At 40.2% G+C, this 20,977-nt stretch overlaps 1 protein-coding gene across 1 annotated transcript in view; it reads left to right on the forward strand.

Annotated features, from left to right (window-relative positions):
* The first annotated feature begins 234 nt into the window (after window positions 1-234).
* GNAQ (G protein subunit alpha q) overlaps window positions 235-20,977 on the forward strand; it is a 320,596-nt gene continuing 299,853 nt past the window's right edge. Inside the window, exon 1 of the mRNA XM_030809646.1 lies at window positions 235-937. Within this exon, the coding sequence (XP_030665506.1) occupies window positions 802-937 (136 nt within the window). The 5' untranslated portion in view covers window positions 235-801. The remainder of the gene's footprint in view (window positions 938-20,977) is intronic.

Below are 20,977 nucleotides of genomic sequence, written 5' to 3' on the forward strand. Positions count from 1 at the left end.
CTCCCGACTCCCTCCTCCCGCGCCCGTCCCCTCCGCCTCCTCCCCCTCCTCCTTTTGCCGCCGCCTTCTCCCTCCCGGATCTGTGCTCCAGTTCAGAGAAAGAAGAAAATGTGTGTGTGTGGCGAGGGGGAGGGCGCGCACTGAGCAGCCGCTCCGTGCCTGGCAATCGGGGCAGGGGGTGGGCGTCTGGCGGGGGCGGGGGCGGAGGCGGAGGCGGAGGCGGAGGAGCGCGCGGTTGCCGGGCGGGCCGGGAACGGGGTCTGCGCGCGAGCCGGGCGGTGGGCGCGGACAGGGCCGAGGGCGCCCGGGAGCCGTGTCAGGCGGCGGCGAGGAGCGGGCGCGCCGGGCGCGGGGAGCCGTCGGCGGCCGCTCGCTGCGGGGACACTCCGGTGGATGAGCTCTCGCCGCCAGGCGCACGGCGTAGGGGAGCCTCGCAGGCGGCGGCGGCTCGGGGGGCGAGGCGGGCCGCCCGTTCTCGGGGAAGGAGGCGCGGGCGTCTGAGCGAGGCCGGGCGCGGCGGCCTTCTCTCACGCGCCCCCCGAGCCAGCGCCCGCCTCCCGCGTCCGCCTCGCTTCTCCCGTCGGCCCAGACCATCCGCTCCCACCGCGCCCCCGGCCCACCTGGTGGCCCCGGCCCTGGCCGCCGCCCCCGCGGCGGTTCCCGGAGCTCGTCCCGGACGCGCGCCCGGGCGGCGGGGGCTCGGCGGCCACCGCTGCCTCGAGGGAGCGAGGGCGGGAGGGTGTGTGTGCGCGCTGTGAGCAGGGGGTGCCGGCGGGGCTGCAGCGGAGGCACTTTGGAAGAATGACTCTGGAGTCCATCATGGCGTGCTGCCTGAGCGAGGAGGCCAAGGAAGCCCGGCGGATCAACGACGAGATCGAGCGGCAGCTCCGCAGGGACAAGCGGGACGCCCGCCGGGAGCTCAAGCTGCTGCTGCTCGGTGAGTACCGTCCGGGGCCCTGCCGGGCCTCTGCGCCCCCAGCCCACCATCCTTGGCCCTGCGGGGCAGCTGCCCTCGGCGCCCCCCGCCCCCAGGCGCCCGCGGTTCGCCCCTACCCTCCCAGGCGCGCCCCCGGCCACTGCCTTCACCCGCGCGGGCGCGTTACACACACACACACCGACACACACACGCAGCACAGGAGTCGGGGCTCCCCTGCCGGGTGCCTTGGCTTGTTCCTTTTCGTGTCCCTGAGGGCTGTGCCTTATCTGCTGTGCATCTGCTAAATGGCAGATCACTCCGGCCAGAGGCGCGGTGGTGGAAAGGTGGGCAGAGGGGTTGAACTTCCAGTGTCGTGGCCGCGGCACCCCATGGGGTGGTGACGTGGGGAGCCGTGTGTGTGTGGCCCAGTGGGTGGCGAGCGGAGCCGGGGCACGTTGGGGAATGGCCTGCGGTGGGGTGGCCAGTGTGCATCCATTATCAGTGCCCTCTGGGGTCAAGAGGGAATGGGGGAACGGTGGGCAGACTCGTAACTGGATTCCCGGAGCACTGATGGTGAGGAAGCCAAGTGGTTGGCCCTCCGAGGAAAGGGCCTGTGTATTGGGGGCGGGGCGGGAGGGCAAGCCTAAATGTGTCACACAAGTGCTGTTCTCTAGCCACTAGACCATCGAAAGGAGGGAGCCTAGAAGAGTTTCTTGGCTAGTGGATGGTGACAGGCGTTATTCTCGTCTGCACCATTCCTTCTAGATAAAGATGAGGGTAGGGGAGCGTTGTGCTGTGTGGTTGTTGACAGCGACCGGTATCTTTTGTTTAATGAGGCAACCTAGATGTAGGCCTGAATACACGATAGTTACTACCGAAAACCAGTGCAGTCTCTCAGTCACTCTCTTGGCAACAAATAGAAACCTTTTGTTTAAAACAGATAGCATTTTAATATCTGGAATTTGGGCTAGAAGGAAAAACGGGAAGCATACAGGAAAAATTTTCCTCTAGTCTTGAAAAAAAAAATTCTGCTTTAACACCAAGTTAGCAAGAAAATGCCATTTCTCAGATATAAATTTATTGATGATTATCTCTGAGAGGATGTTCAGAATCAGGCGATCAGGGTTCATATACAAGCCACAGTGACAGAACCCTGAGCTATTGTGGTAGGAAGAGCAAACAGCTTTGCAGTAACAGGCCTGAAAAATGTCTGCACTTGTGTTCTGGATATTTGCATGTATAATAAATGTGTTTCTTCAACATTTCTGTAAGAAAAGAATATTGTACTGTCAGTTGGTGTTTGTGAGAAGCATGCATTTTCTTTCTTATCTTGAGCATTCCATTTGCTGGCTCAAGGAACCAATTGCCTTTGGGAATGAACTGCTTATGTACCGGATCATTTACAAGCGGGAACAAAATATACTGATCACACACATAGTTACTAATAGTTAATTCACATAACATGCTTTCTTTATGTTATGTCTTCATTTTGAAACTCAACTAGATAAATATGCACATGTTTATAAAGAACAGAAGGCAAAGCAGTGGATGAAAGAAGTGGGCTTAGGGGAATGAAGCCAGGGAGGAGGCAAACTGCAGTTGGAAAGTAAAGATTTTTTTTTTTTTTTTTAATTCTCGTTTTGAGCTACTTCTAATGGCTGAAAACAGGCAGTTGAATGTTTTCTGAGTTCTCAAGATTGAGAAGAAAATAAAGAACAAAAGAAATATATAGAGTGTTTAAGTGTATGATTAAGGGGAAACGCACGTATTTTAGAGAGACTTGTTTTAAGAATTGTGTTTTTTTTTTCTTCTATTGCCCTGTTGACAGTCTTTCTTTCTGTTTAACTGTGAACTGGGCAGTTGAGGTCTCTCCAGCCAACCCTATTTGCCTGAAAAGTGACAGCTCTGAGTTTCCCAGCAGCTAAGAGTTAAAGCCCAGGGGCTTTCTCAATGGGCCTAGGTTTGAATGTCTAAGGGAAATACACTTACATGGATGCTTAATTCCATACTGTGTATTTAAATAACGCTGTGCTTTTAAAAATGAACTTGGAGATAATTTTCTGAGAAAAAGTGTAAACCAATTTTACTGCTAAAGTGGTGGTAGTGTGGAGAACTTTTTTTCCCTCTTATTAGCGGAACATCATGCAATAATTGCTACTGCTTCATGTTCTTGGTATGTTGCTTTTGCAACATGAATACTACAATACTTACACTATTTATATAGTGATATACGCTAAATGTGGATTTGTGCGTGCGTGTATGTGTATGAGTGTGATTTCAGGAGGTTTTGAATCCAGGACGGTTGATTTCAACAAGGAAGATATTAGGGAGGAATTTCATTTGAGGAATTCCTGATTTGCTGCTTCGATGAGTAGACTGAATGTTCTGGTTCCTTCTGTCATTTAAACAAACCTATCTAGAGGAGATTATAAGATGTATCCATTCACAGTTTAAAGATCTACTAATATTTTTAACTAGTTTATGGAGGAATAACTATTTTGAAATGAGAATCAATATAAAATTGTTTTCAAAGTAAATTTTAGTTCAAGGCTTGATACCATTTTAATGGAAGAGGATTTGTTTGACAGGGATAAAAGTGGGTACCCTTGCATTTGCTCATATAATTATTTACTTTTGTATATTAATAATACGGAGACATTTAAAAAGGCAAGTAGTGGGTACCTGACTAAATGAAAGTATGGCGGTAAAATTTGGGCTATTTTGATTTATATTCGGCAACTGTGCCAGTCTTCCAAATTTATTCCATATGCTTATATAGTATATATTTTATTTTAACTTTAGAAACGTGAACCCTGAAATCTACCACTATAAGACTATTACATTAAATTTTGAATTATTTTCTTATTGTCTTTTACTCGTTCTTTGAATTCATTTATATTAGTGTTTATTTTGACACTCAAAACTTACTCTTTGTATTCTATGTAGATATACAAGAGCATACTTCATTTTAACTCAGTTAATGTTTTTATATATTTTGTAGGTGTAAAGCACATATTTTCTTTAATTGATTAATTTTCATGAATATTCACTAAATATTTCCATTGGTGGTACATAGATAACCTCATTTAATATAATTTGTCTGTAAGTCTGTGTAATACAAGTGGCCTTGAATGCCTGCTTCATGTTACATATAGTTATCCTGAAATTTTTTTCAGTTCCTAGAAGAAATGTTTTTTTCCTATTAACCTGTTCTTATTTTACATGTTTTTGAAGTCTTTTACTCTTTAGATCTTAATTATCAAATAGGAAGATTTAGTGAACCCCTTTAATTGATTGAATTATCGCTATTGAAACAGGCAAAGTTTAGGCCAGTCTTTTTTTTTTTGAGATGGAGTTTTGCTCTTGTTTTGTTTTTTTTTTTTGTTTTTTGTTTTTTTTTTTGATACAGAGTCTCGCTCCCAGTCTGGAGTGCAGTGGCGCGATCTCGGCTCACTGCAAGCTCCGCCTCCTGGGTTCACGCCATTCTCCTGCCTCAGCCTCCTGAGTAGCTGGGACTACAGGCGCCTGCCTCCACGCCCGGCCAATTTTTTTTTTTTTTTTGTATTTTTAGTAGACACATGTTTTACCGTGGTGGATCTCTCCTGACCTTGTGATCCGCCCGCCTTGGCCTCCCAAAGTGCTGGGATTATAGGCATGAGCCACCGCATCCGGCCTGAGTTTTGCTTGTTGCCCAGGCTGGAGTGCAATGTCGTGACCTCAGCTCACTGTAACCTCTGCCTTCCAGGTGCAAGCGATTCTCCTGTCTCAGCCTCCCAAGTAGCTTGGATTACAGGCATGCGCCACCACGTCTGGCTTTTTTTTTGCATTTAGTAGAGCTGGGGTTTCACCATGTTAGTCAGGCTGGTCGCGATAGGCCAGTCTTAAATGGAAGACCTTAAATTGTCTTGGGTCTTCTGAACTGAATTTTATATATGAGCATAGATTTTCTTCCTGTTGTACACTGCAGACATATGAGAGTAGGGGTTGTGTCTGTTTTGCTCACTATTAAATAGCAGCTTCAAGCACAGTATCTAACTCGTAGAATGCTCTCAATAAATATTGGCTGAGTAAATGAATTTATTTATTACCCTCCTGCTGGAAATTAGACCAGACAATAATGAATAAATTTATAGAAACATAGGAATATATAATGTTCTTATCTGTGGCAGATATAATCAGGATCTTAAAAAAATTGTGTGTAACTCTTTGAGCCAATTGATTATAAGTACATTCCAGAATAGGAAATGTTAATGGTACATATTGAACCAGTGTATTACTGTTCTGTACTGGATGCACTTGAGAATTATAACAGTCATGCTTAAAGTATGAAAGTTTAAAGAAAAGAAAAACCATTCTATATTTTTATTACTTTTTATTGTGTAGAGGCTAGTTTAACCCTCTCATCTTTTTACCGTACATTTTTCTCCATGGTACAGGGTTCAGTGAATTTTTAATACTGTGCAGAGCACAGGTGATGACTAAATGGGTGTTTATGAGTGACTTATACAATAACATGAGGAAAGCCACCATAATTTTTTTTTTTTTTGAACAGTCTGCTCTGTGCCACTGAGTGCAGTGGCAGATTCGGCTCACTGCAAGTCCAATCGGTTACGCATTCCTGTCAGCTTCGAGTAGCTGGACACAGGCGCCCCACCCGGCTAATTTTTTTTTTTTAGAGAGGGTTTCACCGTGTTCGATTCTGACTCGTGATCCGCCCCTCGCCTCCAAGTGCTGGATTACAAGCTGACCCCGCCCAGCCTGGAAAGCCACCATAATTAAATACGGAATTTCAGGATTTGCAGTTAGAACATTTTTAATATGAAGGATATGCATTTGTACTGAAAGTTGTACAGTTTTAGACCAAGAAGGGGCTTGGAAGGCTGGAAATGCTGTAGCCAATTTAAGCTGTATGGGGAGTTAATTTCTACACATCTGGAAAAGAGCACGCTTCCCACTACTCCTCAGTAGAGTTCACCGGAGTGGGTATGTTGATTGCCTGATTAACCTAGAGGTCAGTGCCATCTAGGATTGTGACTCAGAACCATTGAATGAAAGCCTTGGTCTAAGTAGCCTCAATAACAGCAGCTCCCTAGAAATAGCAAAATATGGTGTTTATGAGACTGCTTTAAGGACCAACAGGTTTTATTTTTTGCTACTTTTAGCTTCCAAGTGTTGAACATGTTTCCGAATGTCAGGATTTATTTGGATACAGTTCCCTTTTTTGTTGTTGTTGAAACAAAGTACTTATAGTTTATATCAGAAAAGCAAAGTGGGAACATCCCTCATAAAAATCAGAACTGTGACTCTGACTGTATAATAGAGCCTTCAGAGTAAGATTTTTGCATTGAACTATGTAGATTCATTGTCTGGATCTCCATATAATGTCCCATCCTTACCCTTATATGCTAGTTCTTCATATGGCAAATCTGACACAAATTAAAACCCTGCTGAACAGTGAAAATATTGCAGGTTTATCTATTCACATATTTTAAAGTAAGTTTAGAAAGGAGAACCAGAAGACTAATTTAGTAGCCATTTTGTTTAATACAAATAAATTTGGTAGAATCTTTTTCATTAAAAAAGAAAACCATCTCAGCTCTACTTTAGGAGAAATGGCTTATGTTCAGTTTTCAGAAGTGCCTATTAAAAACAGTTATGATTTTTATTACCCATGAATTTTTTAGGACCTGAAACAGCCTTTGCAGTTGTGAGGCTGCGTGCTGTGCTAAACTTAGCAGAAAAAAGGAACAGATTTTTCTTTATGATCCAGGCAAACTTACACTTGAAAAGAAATTAACAAGATTCTCTAAGGAAGGTTTTGATTCCAGCATTCATATTAATTTTTCTTTAAGGGGAGTTATTCGTTCTGTTAATATTAGTAGAAATGTTGATTGGATGTTGTAGAGGGAAAATAGGGAGCTCAAAGGGTACATCTTGGAAGAGAGAGAAGCCATTTTATAAGGAGGTTAGGATTGCTTTCTCCCTGAGAAGGTGGAGGGAATCTGTTTCCTCTGTATTGGGTTGAGGAAACTACAAGTATGTGAAGCAACAAATTTAAAAGTCAAATTTCCTGGTTGGAGCGGGAGGCAGTCACATTTTTCAAAGGAAAACTTTTGTAATGCCTTTTAAGTTATGTTAAGATCTCTGCAGACCTAATCCTAGTGAAGTGTGAAATAGCAATAGAAGGTAAAATGTGTGATTGTTGGTAATTAAATCTGTGGCAATAACTGACTACAGTAAACCGTGAATGTTTACTCTTGTTCTGCCGAATGGAGTAACATTAAAGAAAAAGCTGCTGTCAGACCCAAACACTATTTTGTGTGAATAGCGGTTACTAATAAAATTATAGGAAGTTGTTCAACAATGACCGTTGATTTGTTACATTACCGATATGTAAAAATCTGTCTGATTTCTCATCTAATGTGTAGTAAAAAGGACCTAGGCATACCGATGAAATGAGTTAACACATCCTAGGTGGTCATGAATTTGGGCTTTGCAAACAAAAACAAATGTCCATATTGTGGTGCCGAGAATCCCAAATTGGATTCACTATACAGCTCTGTTGTTAACCTTTATACATAGCCATAATCAGTGCAGAATATTTTGTTAAAAGCCTTTATGGTTAATTTTAAAGAACAAAATTAGTATTATTTAAAAATCAAATTATGAAGATATCTCAAATCCATTTTTTCAACATATACTTGTCAGCTATTAAAAAATATTTCCTCTAATTTTTTTTTTTTACCAGGCACAACTTAAGAAGGAACAGTTTCATGCAGAATGCTAGTCAAATGAACAAATATGAGCACCTACTATGTGCCAAATAATGTGCTGTGTGAGATGCTCCTTATGTCTTATTTGCCAACAGGAAAGACTGAGCACTTTGCACAGTTCTTGTATTGTAGCTGATGTCCTCGTACTGACATGCCCTTCTGACTTTTATCTTTCCTGGCTTTGGGTTTTCTATCGGCTCTTCATACACAAAAAGAGACAAAATAATCTGAAGGCCATTGTAGGAGCTTCCTGGGGATCACAGGACTGGGGAATGCGGATGATCTTGAGAATCTGAGGTCTGCCTTTGGAACGTATCATTTTTTGCCTTTATGCATGAGAAACTGCTTATGACCACTTACCTTGTGTTTCTAAGTGGATTGGAAGCTCTGTGAAGGCAAAGATCCTTGCTTTTGTATCTTTATCTCAATTCTCGATGATTCTGTTATCAGTAACTAGGGATGTGTGTGGAAAGCTGGATTCCAAAAAGAATGGAGGGTAATTGGGGGAAGTGAATTTAAATTCCCTGCTTTCTTCTAGTAGGCATCATCCATATGTTCTCCATTGTCCACTCCTCTTTGCTGTTTTGTGGGCCACCGGGGCACAGTAAAAGGAACTCCGTTTTAAAGATGGAACAGTTTTTGCCTTCTTGCCTTCCTCTCATTTGTTCTCTAGGGACAACGTTTCAGTTGAACATTCTTATATTGTTTCCAGTTAAAAGCCAATAGCAACTGATCCAGCTGTTCCAATAGAAAGCTGTTACACACACAAGTTCTTTGAAATTTGACAATCCATGCACCTTTATTACAGGATTAATCATGGGTTGTGAATATGTATGCTTTAGAAATAAAGTAGTTGTTTTCAAGTAATGGATTGTGGTGCGGTTGGGAACGAAAATGTTACTAATGCCATTATAGTGTGTGTGTGTGTGTGTGTGTGCACACACACATATACAATGTGTGTGTATACACACACACATATACAATGTGTGTGTATATACATACATAATTGACCCACAAATTAAAGAAAAAGAGATCTAGCCAGACTTTTTGGCTCTGTTACTGGAAGTGAACAGTGATGTTTAGACACATAGTTATATATATTTCTAGGAGATAGCCTCATTTTTTTTTTCCCTTTGGTAAACTAAAATCATGAATTAATTGTGCTTTCCAAGTATTTTTTTTTTATCAGCATCACTTGCTAAAAAATAGAAGAACTTTTTTTGTTTCTTTTTTATGTTGAAAAATTTTTTTCATTTTTATTGTTTATTTTCTACATTTTCTTTTACTGTAGGGGCAACAGGGTGATTGGTGAGATCTTCTACCACCATATATTTACTGGTAACTGCAGGCATCTAGTTGCTTCTAAAGAGGAATGCTTCTGTGATTTACCCACTCACTTTTCAGTCTACCAGTGATTTCTGTAGCCCCCCTACCCATCCCTTCCATGTGAATACCACCCACCCATTTAATTCCTCATCACATCTTTCTTAAACAAATGCTAAAGAGGTTCCTCAGATTCTCTGACTTGCACATTTCCTTACGATTTAGAGAACTTCCAAGTTGGTGCTTCTGTGAGACATCATGTGGCTGTGAGCTGGTGAGAGGGGAAGTTGGGTGCTTTAATACATTCAAAGGAAGGAATTTGTGAGTGTGTGTTTAGGCGATGATTAACTTTCTTTTGCAATACTTACTCTGGTCTGTAAAGCAAAAATAAATTGTTACTGAACACAATGTAAAATTCTCCTTCCTTTTCCAGAGGGCAGGGACTTGAGATTGGTTCTTGATTACCAGCAGAGAGTTAGTGAGCCAGTGCTGGATAATCTGTCATGGGCCAGTGGGTTTCAGAATCGGATGCAGTGCGTATGCTGGAAGGGGAGAAAGTGCTGTAGGCATGTGTAGGCATCTTCCTCACTTAATGATTTGAAAATCCTCTTCTCAGTGACTTGCGAGCCTTAACATCTTTTTCTGATTGTATTTCCATACAGATAGTTAAGGGTGATGGCAGTAGCAGTGGCCTTTACTTTTGTTATACCCAATCAGCCTGAGTACATTTTTGTGGTGGGTTTGTTTTGATATTTTCTTGCCATGTGAATTGATATTTAGGACCTGCGCTTTGCAGAGCTCCATCATTATAGTATGTGTTCTTTCTGCAGATGGCAAATGCAATTTTCCTCTTGTCCTAGAGAGATGACCCATTTCCTGTGACTTGTTCTAATAATACAAGATGACTTTAATTTTTGTTTAGTTTGCCTTTAAAAGATTGCCAGGTTTAACTCTCTTGTCTCTGTAACTCTTGTGATATATTTTTGAGTATTGGTAAGACATGCAATAATTTAAAAACAATGACAGACTAGTTTTGTCAAAGTTTTTTATTTTTTATTTTTGGCTAAATAAGCACCTTTTATGGCTGTGCATTTTGGATTCGTTACATGTATCTTTTCTAAAATCTGTGGCTGAAAGTGGGGTGAAGTATTCCTGCCCTGCTTACTGAATCTTTTTTTCCCACATAACTAATCTCAGGATATTTTGATCATTTGCTTTTTCTATAAAAACCTGTAGAATGAAGAGATTGCACCAGATGATCTCTAAGGACCATTTGAACTTTGAAGCTTTTTCTCCTTCCCCTTTGCAGCTTTGGTGTCTCGGCCACTTTCTGCCCAAACTCACCCCTGGATGAGGGATCTGAGCTTGCTGCCGTCTCCAGCGGTGATGGGCTCTACCAGGAGGCATTGCCAGGTCTGGTGGGCTCCTTCGGACTGGCCTGGCTCTTCTCTTTGACCTCTGTAATAACTCTGAGTGCCCTGCAGTGGGGAGCACTTTGAGGGGGGCCTGTGAATGAAGCCTTAGCGAGTCTGTCCAGAGCTCCCCTGGTGCCGCCTGGCATGCTGCTGATAGTTGAAATGTCTTCACAAGAAATGGTATCAGAAACCTCCTGTCATATCAGCATGGTTCTCTTGCTTCCTGCAGGAAGGGCGATATCCTGGGAGGCACAGAGGTGGAGCCCGAGAGACGCAGTGTTCCAGCGCTGCTTGGCTCAGGACTGGGTCTTTTCTTCCATATCCTCAAGCAGCTGCCTTTGACTTACTACTTCTTTTTGTTTGTTTTTTCTTCACTGGGCTTTAAGCATTGCTTCTCTTTAGTGTATGTGTGACTGAAGCCAAACACAACATTGCTTTTCCTTTGCCTGCAAATAATCTTGTTGCCCAAGCCCATCTCTGCCATTTTCAGTGACAGCTGGCTGGCCAGTGAGCCTGAGCACTGGGAATGCCCATCAGGGCACATCTAGGGGGCTGCTTTATATTTGGAGCTAGCAGGTCTCTTTTCTAGGGCTTTCCAGGAAAGATTTAGAATTAAACATTGGATGGATCTTGTGTGTTCATTTCTTTTTCCATCACTGTGCCTTTATTTTCTTGGGGCTTTCATTAAAACCAGAAAAACAGATAATGGTAGAAACATCTATAGTATGCATACAAAGAAGTAAAAGATTTTTATAATTTTTGCTTTAAAATATATCTAACGCTATGGCCTCTGAGCCATCCTCAGTTGGTATGACCATGATCAGAGAAACCTTAAGAAATCAGCTTTGCCAGGTGTGGTGGTTCACATATGTAATCCCAGCACTTTGGGAAGCCAAGGCAGGCAGATTGCTTGAGCCCAAGAGTTCGAGACCAGCCTGGGCAACATGGTGAGACCTGGTCTCTACCAAAATTAGCTGGGTGTGGGTGCCCATGCCTGTGGTCCCAGTTACTTAGGAGCCCGGGTGGTCAAGGCTGCAGTGAGCTGTGATCGTGCCACTGCACTCCAGCTTAGGTAACAGAGTGAGACCTTGTCTCAAAAAAAAAAAAAAAAAAAAAAAAGCAGCTTCCTGTGTTCCTCATTTGCATTCTGGACAAAGACTCTGTGGCCAAAGAAAGAGCAGCTGGACTCTCATGCTAGTTCTGGAGAAACTGTAAGAAAAGCTTAATTCCACTGGAGGTGCCAGGCAGGCAGTTGGCATTCCTAGGCCCACTTTACTCCTGGCCCGGGGCCTTCTCCTCATCATCTTATCAGCGTTGGGCTTCCTTACCTTGACCTCACATTTGCAGTTGAATGAGTGCCAGTGAAAAGAACAGACATAGGGTAAAGTAGAGTAATAGGGAGTCCCGTGGGGCTTGGGGCAGAGGGTGTTGTTGCCAATAGGGGTAGCGCCGTTGTGTCTTTGCTGGGCTGTGGAGAGAAGGAGAGGTGCCTCATGCCTTGGATTGATGTTCTCAATCAGGAAGAGCCAGACCAATGCTGCCTCTTCTGGCCACCTCCACCATCCTACCACGTGTTTTCATCCTCATTGTCACATCCACTGTGCCCTTCCTCACCCAGATGGTGGGTTGGGAGATGAGCAAGTAAGTATAGAAGCCTTGGTGGAATGGGAGTAGTTTGTGTTGCATGTACTCATTCCTGTCCTTTTGTTCCCAGAGGTGGTTAAATAGGTGAGCATAGAACTCATGAAGCTGTGTCCCGAGAAAAACCATTGACAGGGTATAAAGAAAATTTGCAACATGTTTCCTCTATGTTTTTTTTTTTTCTGTCAGCTGTTTCAGGTGATAGAAATGCATCTATTACTGTTTTGAGAACTCTGCTAATCCTGTGATGTGTTAGCAGATGTCTCTTGAGACATCCTTGCTCAGGAAATCTGCTTTTGCTTGGCTTGCATCTCCTATAATAAAATGGCTCTCAGTTGCCCACGGCAATAAATAAATAAGCAATAGCATGAGATATTCTTGCCAGGTAGATTCCTGCAAAGTGGAGGCATGTAATGTAGAAATAACACCTTTTAGCTGAGAAAAGGCACCTATCAATTGGATGTATTCTCTTGTGTTTTTTTCATATTCTGGGCCATTACATCCAAGCGTAAGAGCAGACTTTTTCCCTAGGATTTTTAAAGGTTCCTAAAGTCTCTTTCTTTTCTTTCTTTCTTTTTCTTTTCTTTTTTTTTTTTTTTTTTTTTTTGAGATGGAGTCTCACTCTGTCACCCAGGCTGGAGTGCAGTGGCGCGATCTCCGCTCACTGCACCCTCTACCTCCCAGGTTCAAGTGATTCTCTTTCCTCAGCCTCCCAAGTAGCTGGGATTACAGGTGCCTGCCACCATGCCTGGCTAATTTTTTCTATTTTTAGTAGAAATGGGGTTTCACCATGTTGTTCAGTCTGGTCTCAAAGTCCTGACCTCAGGTGATCCACCTGTCTCGGCCTCCTGAGGTGTTGGGATTATAGGTGTGAGCCACCACACCTGGCCTAAAGGTTCCTAAAGTCTCTTTCTAATTATGACTGACATTCAAAATGAAGCTGCATATATTTTGGTTAATTTGAATAATTTTTAATAATTTGAAAGAAAAACTCGGTAATGCAGAAACAAAAGGTACTTGAAATGAACCTTTATATTTTTATTTATCAATTACTTCCTAATGGCCCAAGAATTAATGAATTGGCAAGCACTATCTCCTATTGGAGTCAAGTTTGGCTCTTACATGGAGTCTGGAGGTAGAAGGTTCTTGTCTTCCAGAGCTAATGAATGGGTGTCCTCTGAACATTCTACCTTCTCCTATTTTGCCGTGGGTTACCATCTAAGATGTTATCCAGATCACTTTAGAAACGATTACAAATTTTGGGCACATACCACTTCTTGTAGTAGTGAGCCCCATGCATTTTCTCATCTTATATGGGAGAAAATACCGGTATGTTGCTTTATCATTTTCAGAGAAACAGTTTGTGTTTCCTTATCCAATACATTTTGGTAACGAGTGGCATTTTAATGGAGGAAATTATAGGACTTCATCAATATTTCTTTAGGGAAATCCTGTTTGCAAGTATATTTTCATGAAAATCACTAGCTCTGTCCTTTGAGAAACGTATTTTTTGTAGGGCTTTCTACTCTAGGCCATGCTTATTATAATGAGAACAGATTCTTCTGCAGCGGGTGGGAGGATGTTTCTAAACCCCTAGAGTCTACCTGTGAATTGCTATTCAAATTACAATGTATCCATCTCAGAATTAAATAATGTGTTGTGCATCCCTAGTCCTTAATTGTAGGTTGACACAATGATTTCTATTAAAAATATTCTTTATGTTTTATACTATAATGTATCCTTAAGCAGTATGCTATGGCCTGAATTTACGTTGTCTTTTATTCTCTTTTTGGAATGAAATAAGAGCACTTGAGATACTGTCCTTTGGTGGTTTGGTTGTTTGTAAAATAGTAAAAAAAAAAAGTTTGGTAAGGAGAAAAGCTATTGTGCTTAATAGACAGTCCAAGTTTGAGTCGAGAAGAAATGTTTATTTTCTTCCACTTAAGAATGTTCTGACATTCTTAAGAAATACATTATGTTGTTTTCATGCTAGTCTTTGAAAGAATGACAACCCACATTCTGTTATTTAATTACATTATTTTTTATAGCCTGTTTTTCAGTGATTTTGAAATTTTACAAATAATGCAAGTTTTTTTGCACAAAATTTAATAAAACATTTTAAAATGTATTCATACATTTGTCAAAAATATACCAGTCTAAACTAAGAACTATGCTCTCTTTTTGCACATTCCTTTATAGTCTGTTTTATTTTTGTTTTTTACATAGATGGGATCATACTGTACAATTTAACATTAGGTTGTAAGCATTTTTTATGTGGCTATGTAGACTTCATATTAACATTTAAAAAGACTGTATAAGATTCTTTTGAGAGGATGTATATTGTTTACTTGTTTACTTTTTTTTTATACGTTTAGGTTTCTCCCAATGATTTCATTTCAAAAATAATGCTGTGATGAAGTTCTTGGTGGATATAGCTTTTTAAAACATGCACACACATAATTTTGTTAGAATAGATTCATGGAAATGTTATTTCTAGGTCTGAGGATATGAAAAGTTTTACAGCCTTGGTTATACACACCCAAAACATATTCTGAAATGATTGTATACAGTTTGCAGCATCATGAATAGTATTATTAGAATATCAGTAAGTTAGTAGGCAAAAATGGTACATAGTTCTAAACTTTGCATTGATTTGATCATTAGTGAGAATGATCATTTCCCCATGTTTGTTTCTAGTTGAATTGCTTCTTTTGTGAATTGTTTCTTCATTTCCTTTGCCTATTTTTGAACTCCAAACCTACAAACGAAATTAGTCTTTTGTCATTTTTATTGCCAAAAATTTAACCCCAGTCTGTTGTTTTCCTTTTGTTTTGTATTATTTGATACAGAAGTTTTTAATTACTATCAAGCCAAAACTTGATCTTTTGCTATTCTGTTTTAAAATAAAAATCATGATCTGCTTTAGATATTCCATGAAAGCTAGATTTACTGCCATTGTTATGGGCAAAACTAGGTTGAATGTAGTGTGTTATGCATCACTCATGTATGGTTCTTTTTCTTTCAAAATGAAGATGAATGTACATACAAGTTTCAGTGTCACAGATGACACAGCATAAGCTGTTCTATGTGTAATTGGATTTTTTTCATTCAGTAATATGTAGGACGTCTTGCCATGTTAATATAAATCTTTTGGATCATATTTATGGCTTTTTAGTGTTTCCCTGCATTTTGTTTGTGATGCAGCTAGTTTGTATCTGCTCACGAAAGCCAGTTTTGAACATTTTTTTGTCTCAACTCTACATTTAGTGACCGAACTTTGGTAGCTTGAAATCAGACATGTTGCTGGGGTTTACACCAGAGAAATTGGCAGATGTAGATTAGGACTTACTCCCATCTCTGGAAGAACTAATTGTTAAATATCAGCACAGTACCGTTTATACCTGATACCTTTTAATGAATATTTACTTTGATTCTATTAAGAAAATGTTATAATCAGTGTTACAGTGAACATTGTTGGGTATTTTTGCACGCTGTATGATTCTTTTCATACACATTTTTTAGAGTTTGATTATCAGCCTTTTGGTCCATAACATAACATAACGTAACGTAACACAACACATAACAGTTTTAGCTGTCCTTGGATTATGTCAATTTAATGGGTTAAAAAAAAGACGTCTCATTGTTGTGTTTATTTGCATTTTATTGAATCAATATTCATTTTACTGTTTTTATTTTATAAACTGCTTACAAAATACACTAACAAAATTACAAAACATACCTACAAAAATAATTAACAGATGCCTGAACTTATAATTTGAATTAGATTTTCTATCACTTTTAGCTTTCACTTTATTTCTGTATTTCTTTTTTTTTTTTTGAGACAGACTCTTGCTCTGTCACTCAGGCCGGAGTGCAGTGGCACGATCTTGGCTCACTGCAACCTCCGCCTCCCGGGTTCAATCAGTTCTCCTGCCTCAGCCCTCCCGAGTAGCTGGGACTACAGTAGCTGGGACACCTGGATAATTTTTTTTTTTTTTTTTTTTTTTTTTTTTTTTTTTTTGAGACGGAGTCTCGCTGTGTCGCCCAGGCTGGAGTGCAGTGGCGCAATCTCGGCTCACTGCAAGCTCCGCCTCCCAGGTTTGCGCCATTCTGCCTCAGCCTCTCCGAGTAGCTGGGACTATAGGCGCCCGCCACCACGCCCAGCTAATTTTTTGTATTTTTAGTAGAGACAGGGCTTCACTGTGTTAGCCAGGATGGTCTTGATCTCCTGGCCTCGTGATCCGCCCACCTTGGCCTCACAAAGTGCTGGAATTACAGGTGTGAGCAACTGTGCCTGGCCTAATTTATATATTTCTAAAACTTTGATGGTTTTCTTTATGGAAGGATGGAGTGCCCTAGGACAAATGTCTCCAAAGGGGAAAAAAACAACTGATAAGATTATATGATAGGTTTGGCTATATGCAGAATTGTTCTGAAGCGCAACAGTTTTAAATGGTGATGAAGTCCAGTTTATAAGAATTGCTTCTGCTTTTTGGTCTCATATGGAAGAAACCATTGGAAAAATCCAAGGTCACAAAAATTTACGTCTCTTTTCTACTAAGAGTTTTGTAGTTTTAGGTCTTAGACATTGAGTTGATTTTTGTATATGGTGTGATGTGGGATTTCAACATAATCCTTTGCATGTGAATATCCAGTTGTCCCAGCACCATTTGTTGAAAAAAATGTATTCTTTTCTCATTGAGTTGTCTTGACATTCTTGTTAATTAATTTTTCTTATCTTTATTACTTTTTTCTTGCAATTTTTCTAGGTTTATTTTTTACTTTTTCTTGAATTAAAATTCTTAGATTGTTTTAAAAAATACTTTCTCAATTTGAATTAGTAGTGTTTAAGGCTTTGTGTTTTATTACATGTCCCTATGTAGCATTCTTATCCTTTTACAGATACTCTAAAATTACAATTTTTATTTTTGTTTTTGAACCAAGATTGTTTAATATAGTTTAAATTTTTCAAGTGGTTGTGATTTTTTTTTCAGCCTTAGTTATTTATTCTGAGGTCATTTTGATAGAATGTGGTCTGTACTGTTTCTACTTTTTGGAATTTATTGTAGTCTAATATACGTAGTCAATTTTTGTTTTATGGGTACATAAAATGCATATGTGTGTATGTCTTAAAACCATAAATATGTGTGTATTATTTAATTTTATGACATATTTGCTGCTAATCTGCTTCCTTATATTGTGTGTGAGTCTGCCAAGTACTGAGAATTCTGCAGAAGTCTTCCATGACTCTGGTGTTTGTGGCAATTTCTCCTATTCCAGAAATTTTGCTTTATGTAAGTACAGTTATGTGTTGTTTAACAATGGGGTTGCCTTCTGAGAAATTTGTGGCCAGATAATGTTGTTATTGTGAGCCTTGTAGAGTGTACTTACACAAATCTAGATTGTATAGCCTACAACACACATATAGGCTATGTGGTAAAGCCTATTGCTCCTAGGCTGCAAACCTGTAAAGCATGTTATTGTACTGAACACTGCGGGCTTTTGTAGCACAGTGGTAAGTATTTGTGTATCCAAGCATATCTTAACATGGAAAAGGTTCAGTAATAAAAGATAAAATATGGTACACATAGAGCACACTTACCATGAATGGAGCTTGCAGGCTGGAAATTGCTCTGGGTGTCAGTGAGTGGTGAGTGAATGTGAGGGTCTAGGACATGACTGTACACTTTTGTACAACTGGCAGCTCGGTAGGTTTGTTACACAAGTATTACCACAAACATGTGAGTAATGTGTTGCATTGTGATAGCTACGACGTCACTAGGCGATAGGAATTTTTCAGCTCCATTATAATCTTGTGGGACCACAGTTATTTACGTGGTCTGTTGTTGACTGAAACATTGTTATGTGCTGTATGACTGTACTCTTTTATGAGGTACCTAAAAAATGTCGATGAGAATTAAAATTTTGTCATTACCGCATTATCTTTTATGTAAGTTAATTCTATTATATCTTGAACTCAGCATCGTTGAGTATTAATATTGTTCTTTTGTTTGCATTTACTTGATGTATGTCTCTCATTTATTTTCAACTATTCTTTGTTTTTGCTACCCTCACAAGTTTGTTTTGTTTTGTTTTGAGATGGAGTTTGGCTTTGTTGCCCAGGCTGGAGTGCAGTGGCGCGATCTCGGCTTGCTGCAACCTCTGTCTCCCGGGTTCAAGCAATTCTCCTGCCTCCGCTTCCTAAGTAGCTGGGATTATAGGTGTGTGCCACCACGCCCAGCTAATTTTTGTATTTTTAGTAGGGGGGTTTCACCATGTTGGTCGGGCTGGTCTCGTGATCTGCCTGCCTCGGCCTCCCAAAGTGTTGGGATTACAGGAGTGAGCCACCACGCCCGGCCTAAAGTTTTTGTTTTTTTAAACCTCAGCCTGAGTGAGTCTTTTCCTAAAATAGTTGAGTTTATTCTTGTTACACTTGATGTATGATGAATAATATTAGGGTGTATTGGCATCTGATTTCTGTTTTCTGATTCTCTCTTGATTTCTTGCAGCTACCCCTATTCCTCCTCCATTATTTCTTTTTCTCTTTCTCACTCCTTTGGGATTTGTATTGGGTTTGTTGTGCTTTCCACACTGATAATTTGAAAGGTAGGTACTCTGCTTTTAATTTTACTATTGGTAGCCTGTGTAACTTTCAGTAGTCATATTCAACTTATGTTTCTCAGTTTATCATCTTCAGAGATCAAATGGTATTATATGTCCCTCCCCTGCATGGGAGGGAAATTTTTTTCACCTATACCAGGGATCATCAGCAAACTTTAAGGGTTAGATAGTAAACATTTTTGGCTTTTGGGCTATATGGCTTCTATTAGAACTACTCAACTCTGCCACAAACAGTTTGTTAATAAATGAGTATGGCTATGTTCAAATACAATTTTATTTACAAAAACAAACAGAGGCAGGATTTGGCATTCTGGCAGGTATTTGCTAACCTCTGATTACTCTATTTTCTGCTTTTCGTGGTATTTTATTTGCGTGTATTAACTTTTTTGTTCCCATCTGTTATAGACAAATTAGCAATACCCGACTTAGAATGGTTCTCTAAATCTTCGTGGTTAGTAATAACATCAACACATTTTATTTTATATATTTATTTTCTTAATAGTCTTCTCAGACGCAACATTGGATATATCAAATTAAAAGTCTTGTAAGAAATGAGAACACATGGACACAGGAAGGAGGAACATCACACACTGGGGCCTGTTGTGGGGTGGGGGGAGGGAGGAGGGATAGCATTAGGAGATATACCTAATGTTAAATAACGAGTTAATGGGTGCAGCACACCAACATGGTACATGTGTACATATGGAACTAACCTGCACGTTGTGCACATGTACCCTAAAACTTAAAGTATAATAAAAAAAAAAGTCTTGTAAGAAAAACATAAAATTGTCACTGGCTGAGGGCATCTTTCTGAAGTCTAGGATTTATTGATGGTTATTAAAAGGCTAAGCATAAAATTGAAATTACCTTAATTTGAATATAATATGGGTATTTGTGTCAGATGGAAGAGAGGTGTTTATGGTGTTCAGATCACTTCCACGTTCATTGCTCTAACTTACATTTCCTTTATTCTGTTCTTCCTCCTGATTACAGCTTCCTAACTATTCACCTATATCTGCCCTCTTAATCCTGAAGTAGTTTGCTCTTCTTTCCACTTACACTCCCTTTCTTCACTGTCTTTTGTCCATCTTTGCTAGCATCAAGTTAATATTTGATCTTGCAGCCAGTGTGATCTTTAATGTTTTGAAAGTGATTCTGTAGTAGTTTCTCAAATTTCATACCTAGAGTTTATTTATTTTCACACTTTCTAAAACCCTTAGTCCTTTGATTTCATATTGAATATCAGGGATGATCACAGGGAATCATTATAATTAAACCTAAGGAACCTCATTTAAGTGTATCGCTTATTCTGTTTTCTTTGAGAAATTGTGTACATATATGTATATATATATTTGTGTCTGCAATTAAGATGCATATTTAGCATTGGTTCTGTTTTTAAATGCTTATCACCAAATATTTCTTCTCTCAATTTAATTATATGCTTTTATTTATTTTTATTCATCTATGAGTTGGCTAGATTATACCTTCAGATAGGTTTTTAAACGATGGGTCCATGGATGATATATTTCCTGAATTCTTGGGTATTTGAAAATGCCTTTCCGAGGCCAGGCGAGGTGGTTTAGACCTGTAATCCCAGCACTTTGGGAGGCCAAGGCGGGTGGATTACGAGATCAGGAGTTCGAGACCAACCTGGCCAACATGGTGAACCTCCATCTCTATGGCACGCACCTGTAATCCCAGCTACTTGGGAGGCTAAGGCAGGAGAATCACTTGAACCCGGGAGGTGGAGGTTGCAGTGAGCTGAGATTGTGCCATTGCACTCCAGCCTGGGTGACAAGGTGAGACTCTGTCTCAAAAAAAAAAAAAAAAAAGAAAATGCCTTTCTGTGGCATGCATATATTAATAACAACTTGCATGGGTATAGAATTCTTGGATTAGACCTCTTTTTTACCTACCTTGCTTGCCACGTAGTAGATTTTTCTCCATTGTTTCCCAGCAGATAGATTTGATAAGTCTGTGGCCAGCCTGAATATTTTTTCTTTGTGATTTGCTTTTTTAAAAATTTGGTTATTTGTTTCTATAACATGAAAGCTTAACAGCGTATCCAGGTTATGCTTCAGTGTTTTATAATTTTTGTTATTTATCTTGAAGAACTGAACCCACCCCATCTCTGTAATATTCTTTCATTTCAAGGATCTTCCCCATTTTATCATTGAATTTTTTTTAATATTCCACAGGAATTGTTTTTCTTCTTTAGGTACACCAATCATTCATAATTGAATTTTTGTTGTTTCTCTGCCAAAGCTGTCAGCTTCCCTCTAATTGCT

Source organism: Nomascus leucogenys, chromosome 1a, assembly GCF_006542625.1.
Source record: "Nomascus leucogenys isolate Asia chromosome 1a, Asia_NLE_v1, whole genome shotgun sequence".
Lineage (NCBI taxonomy): Eukaryota > Metazoa > Chordata > Mammalia > Primates > Hylobatidae > Nomascus > Nomascus leucogenys.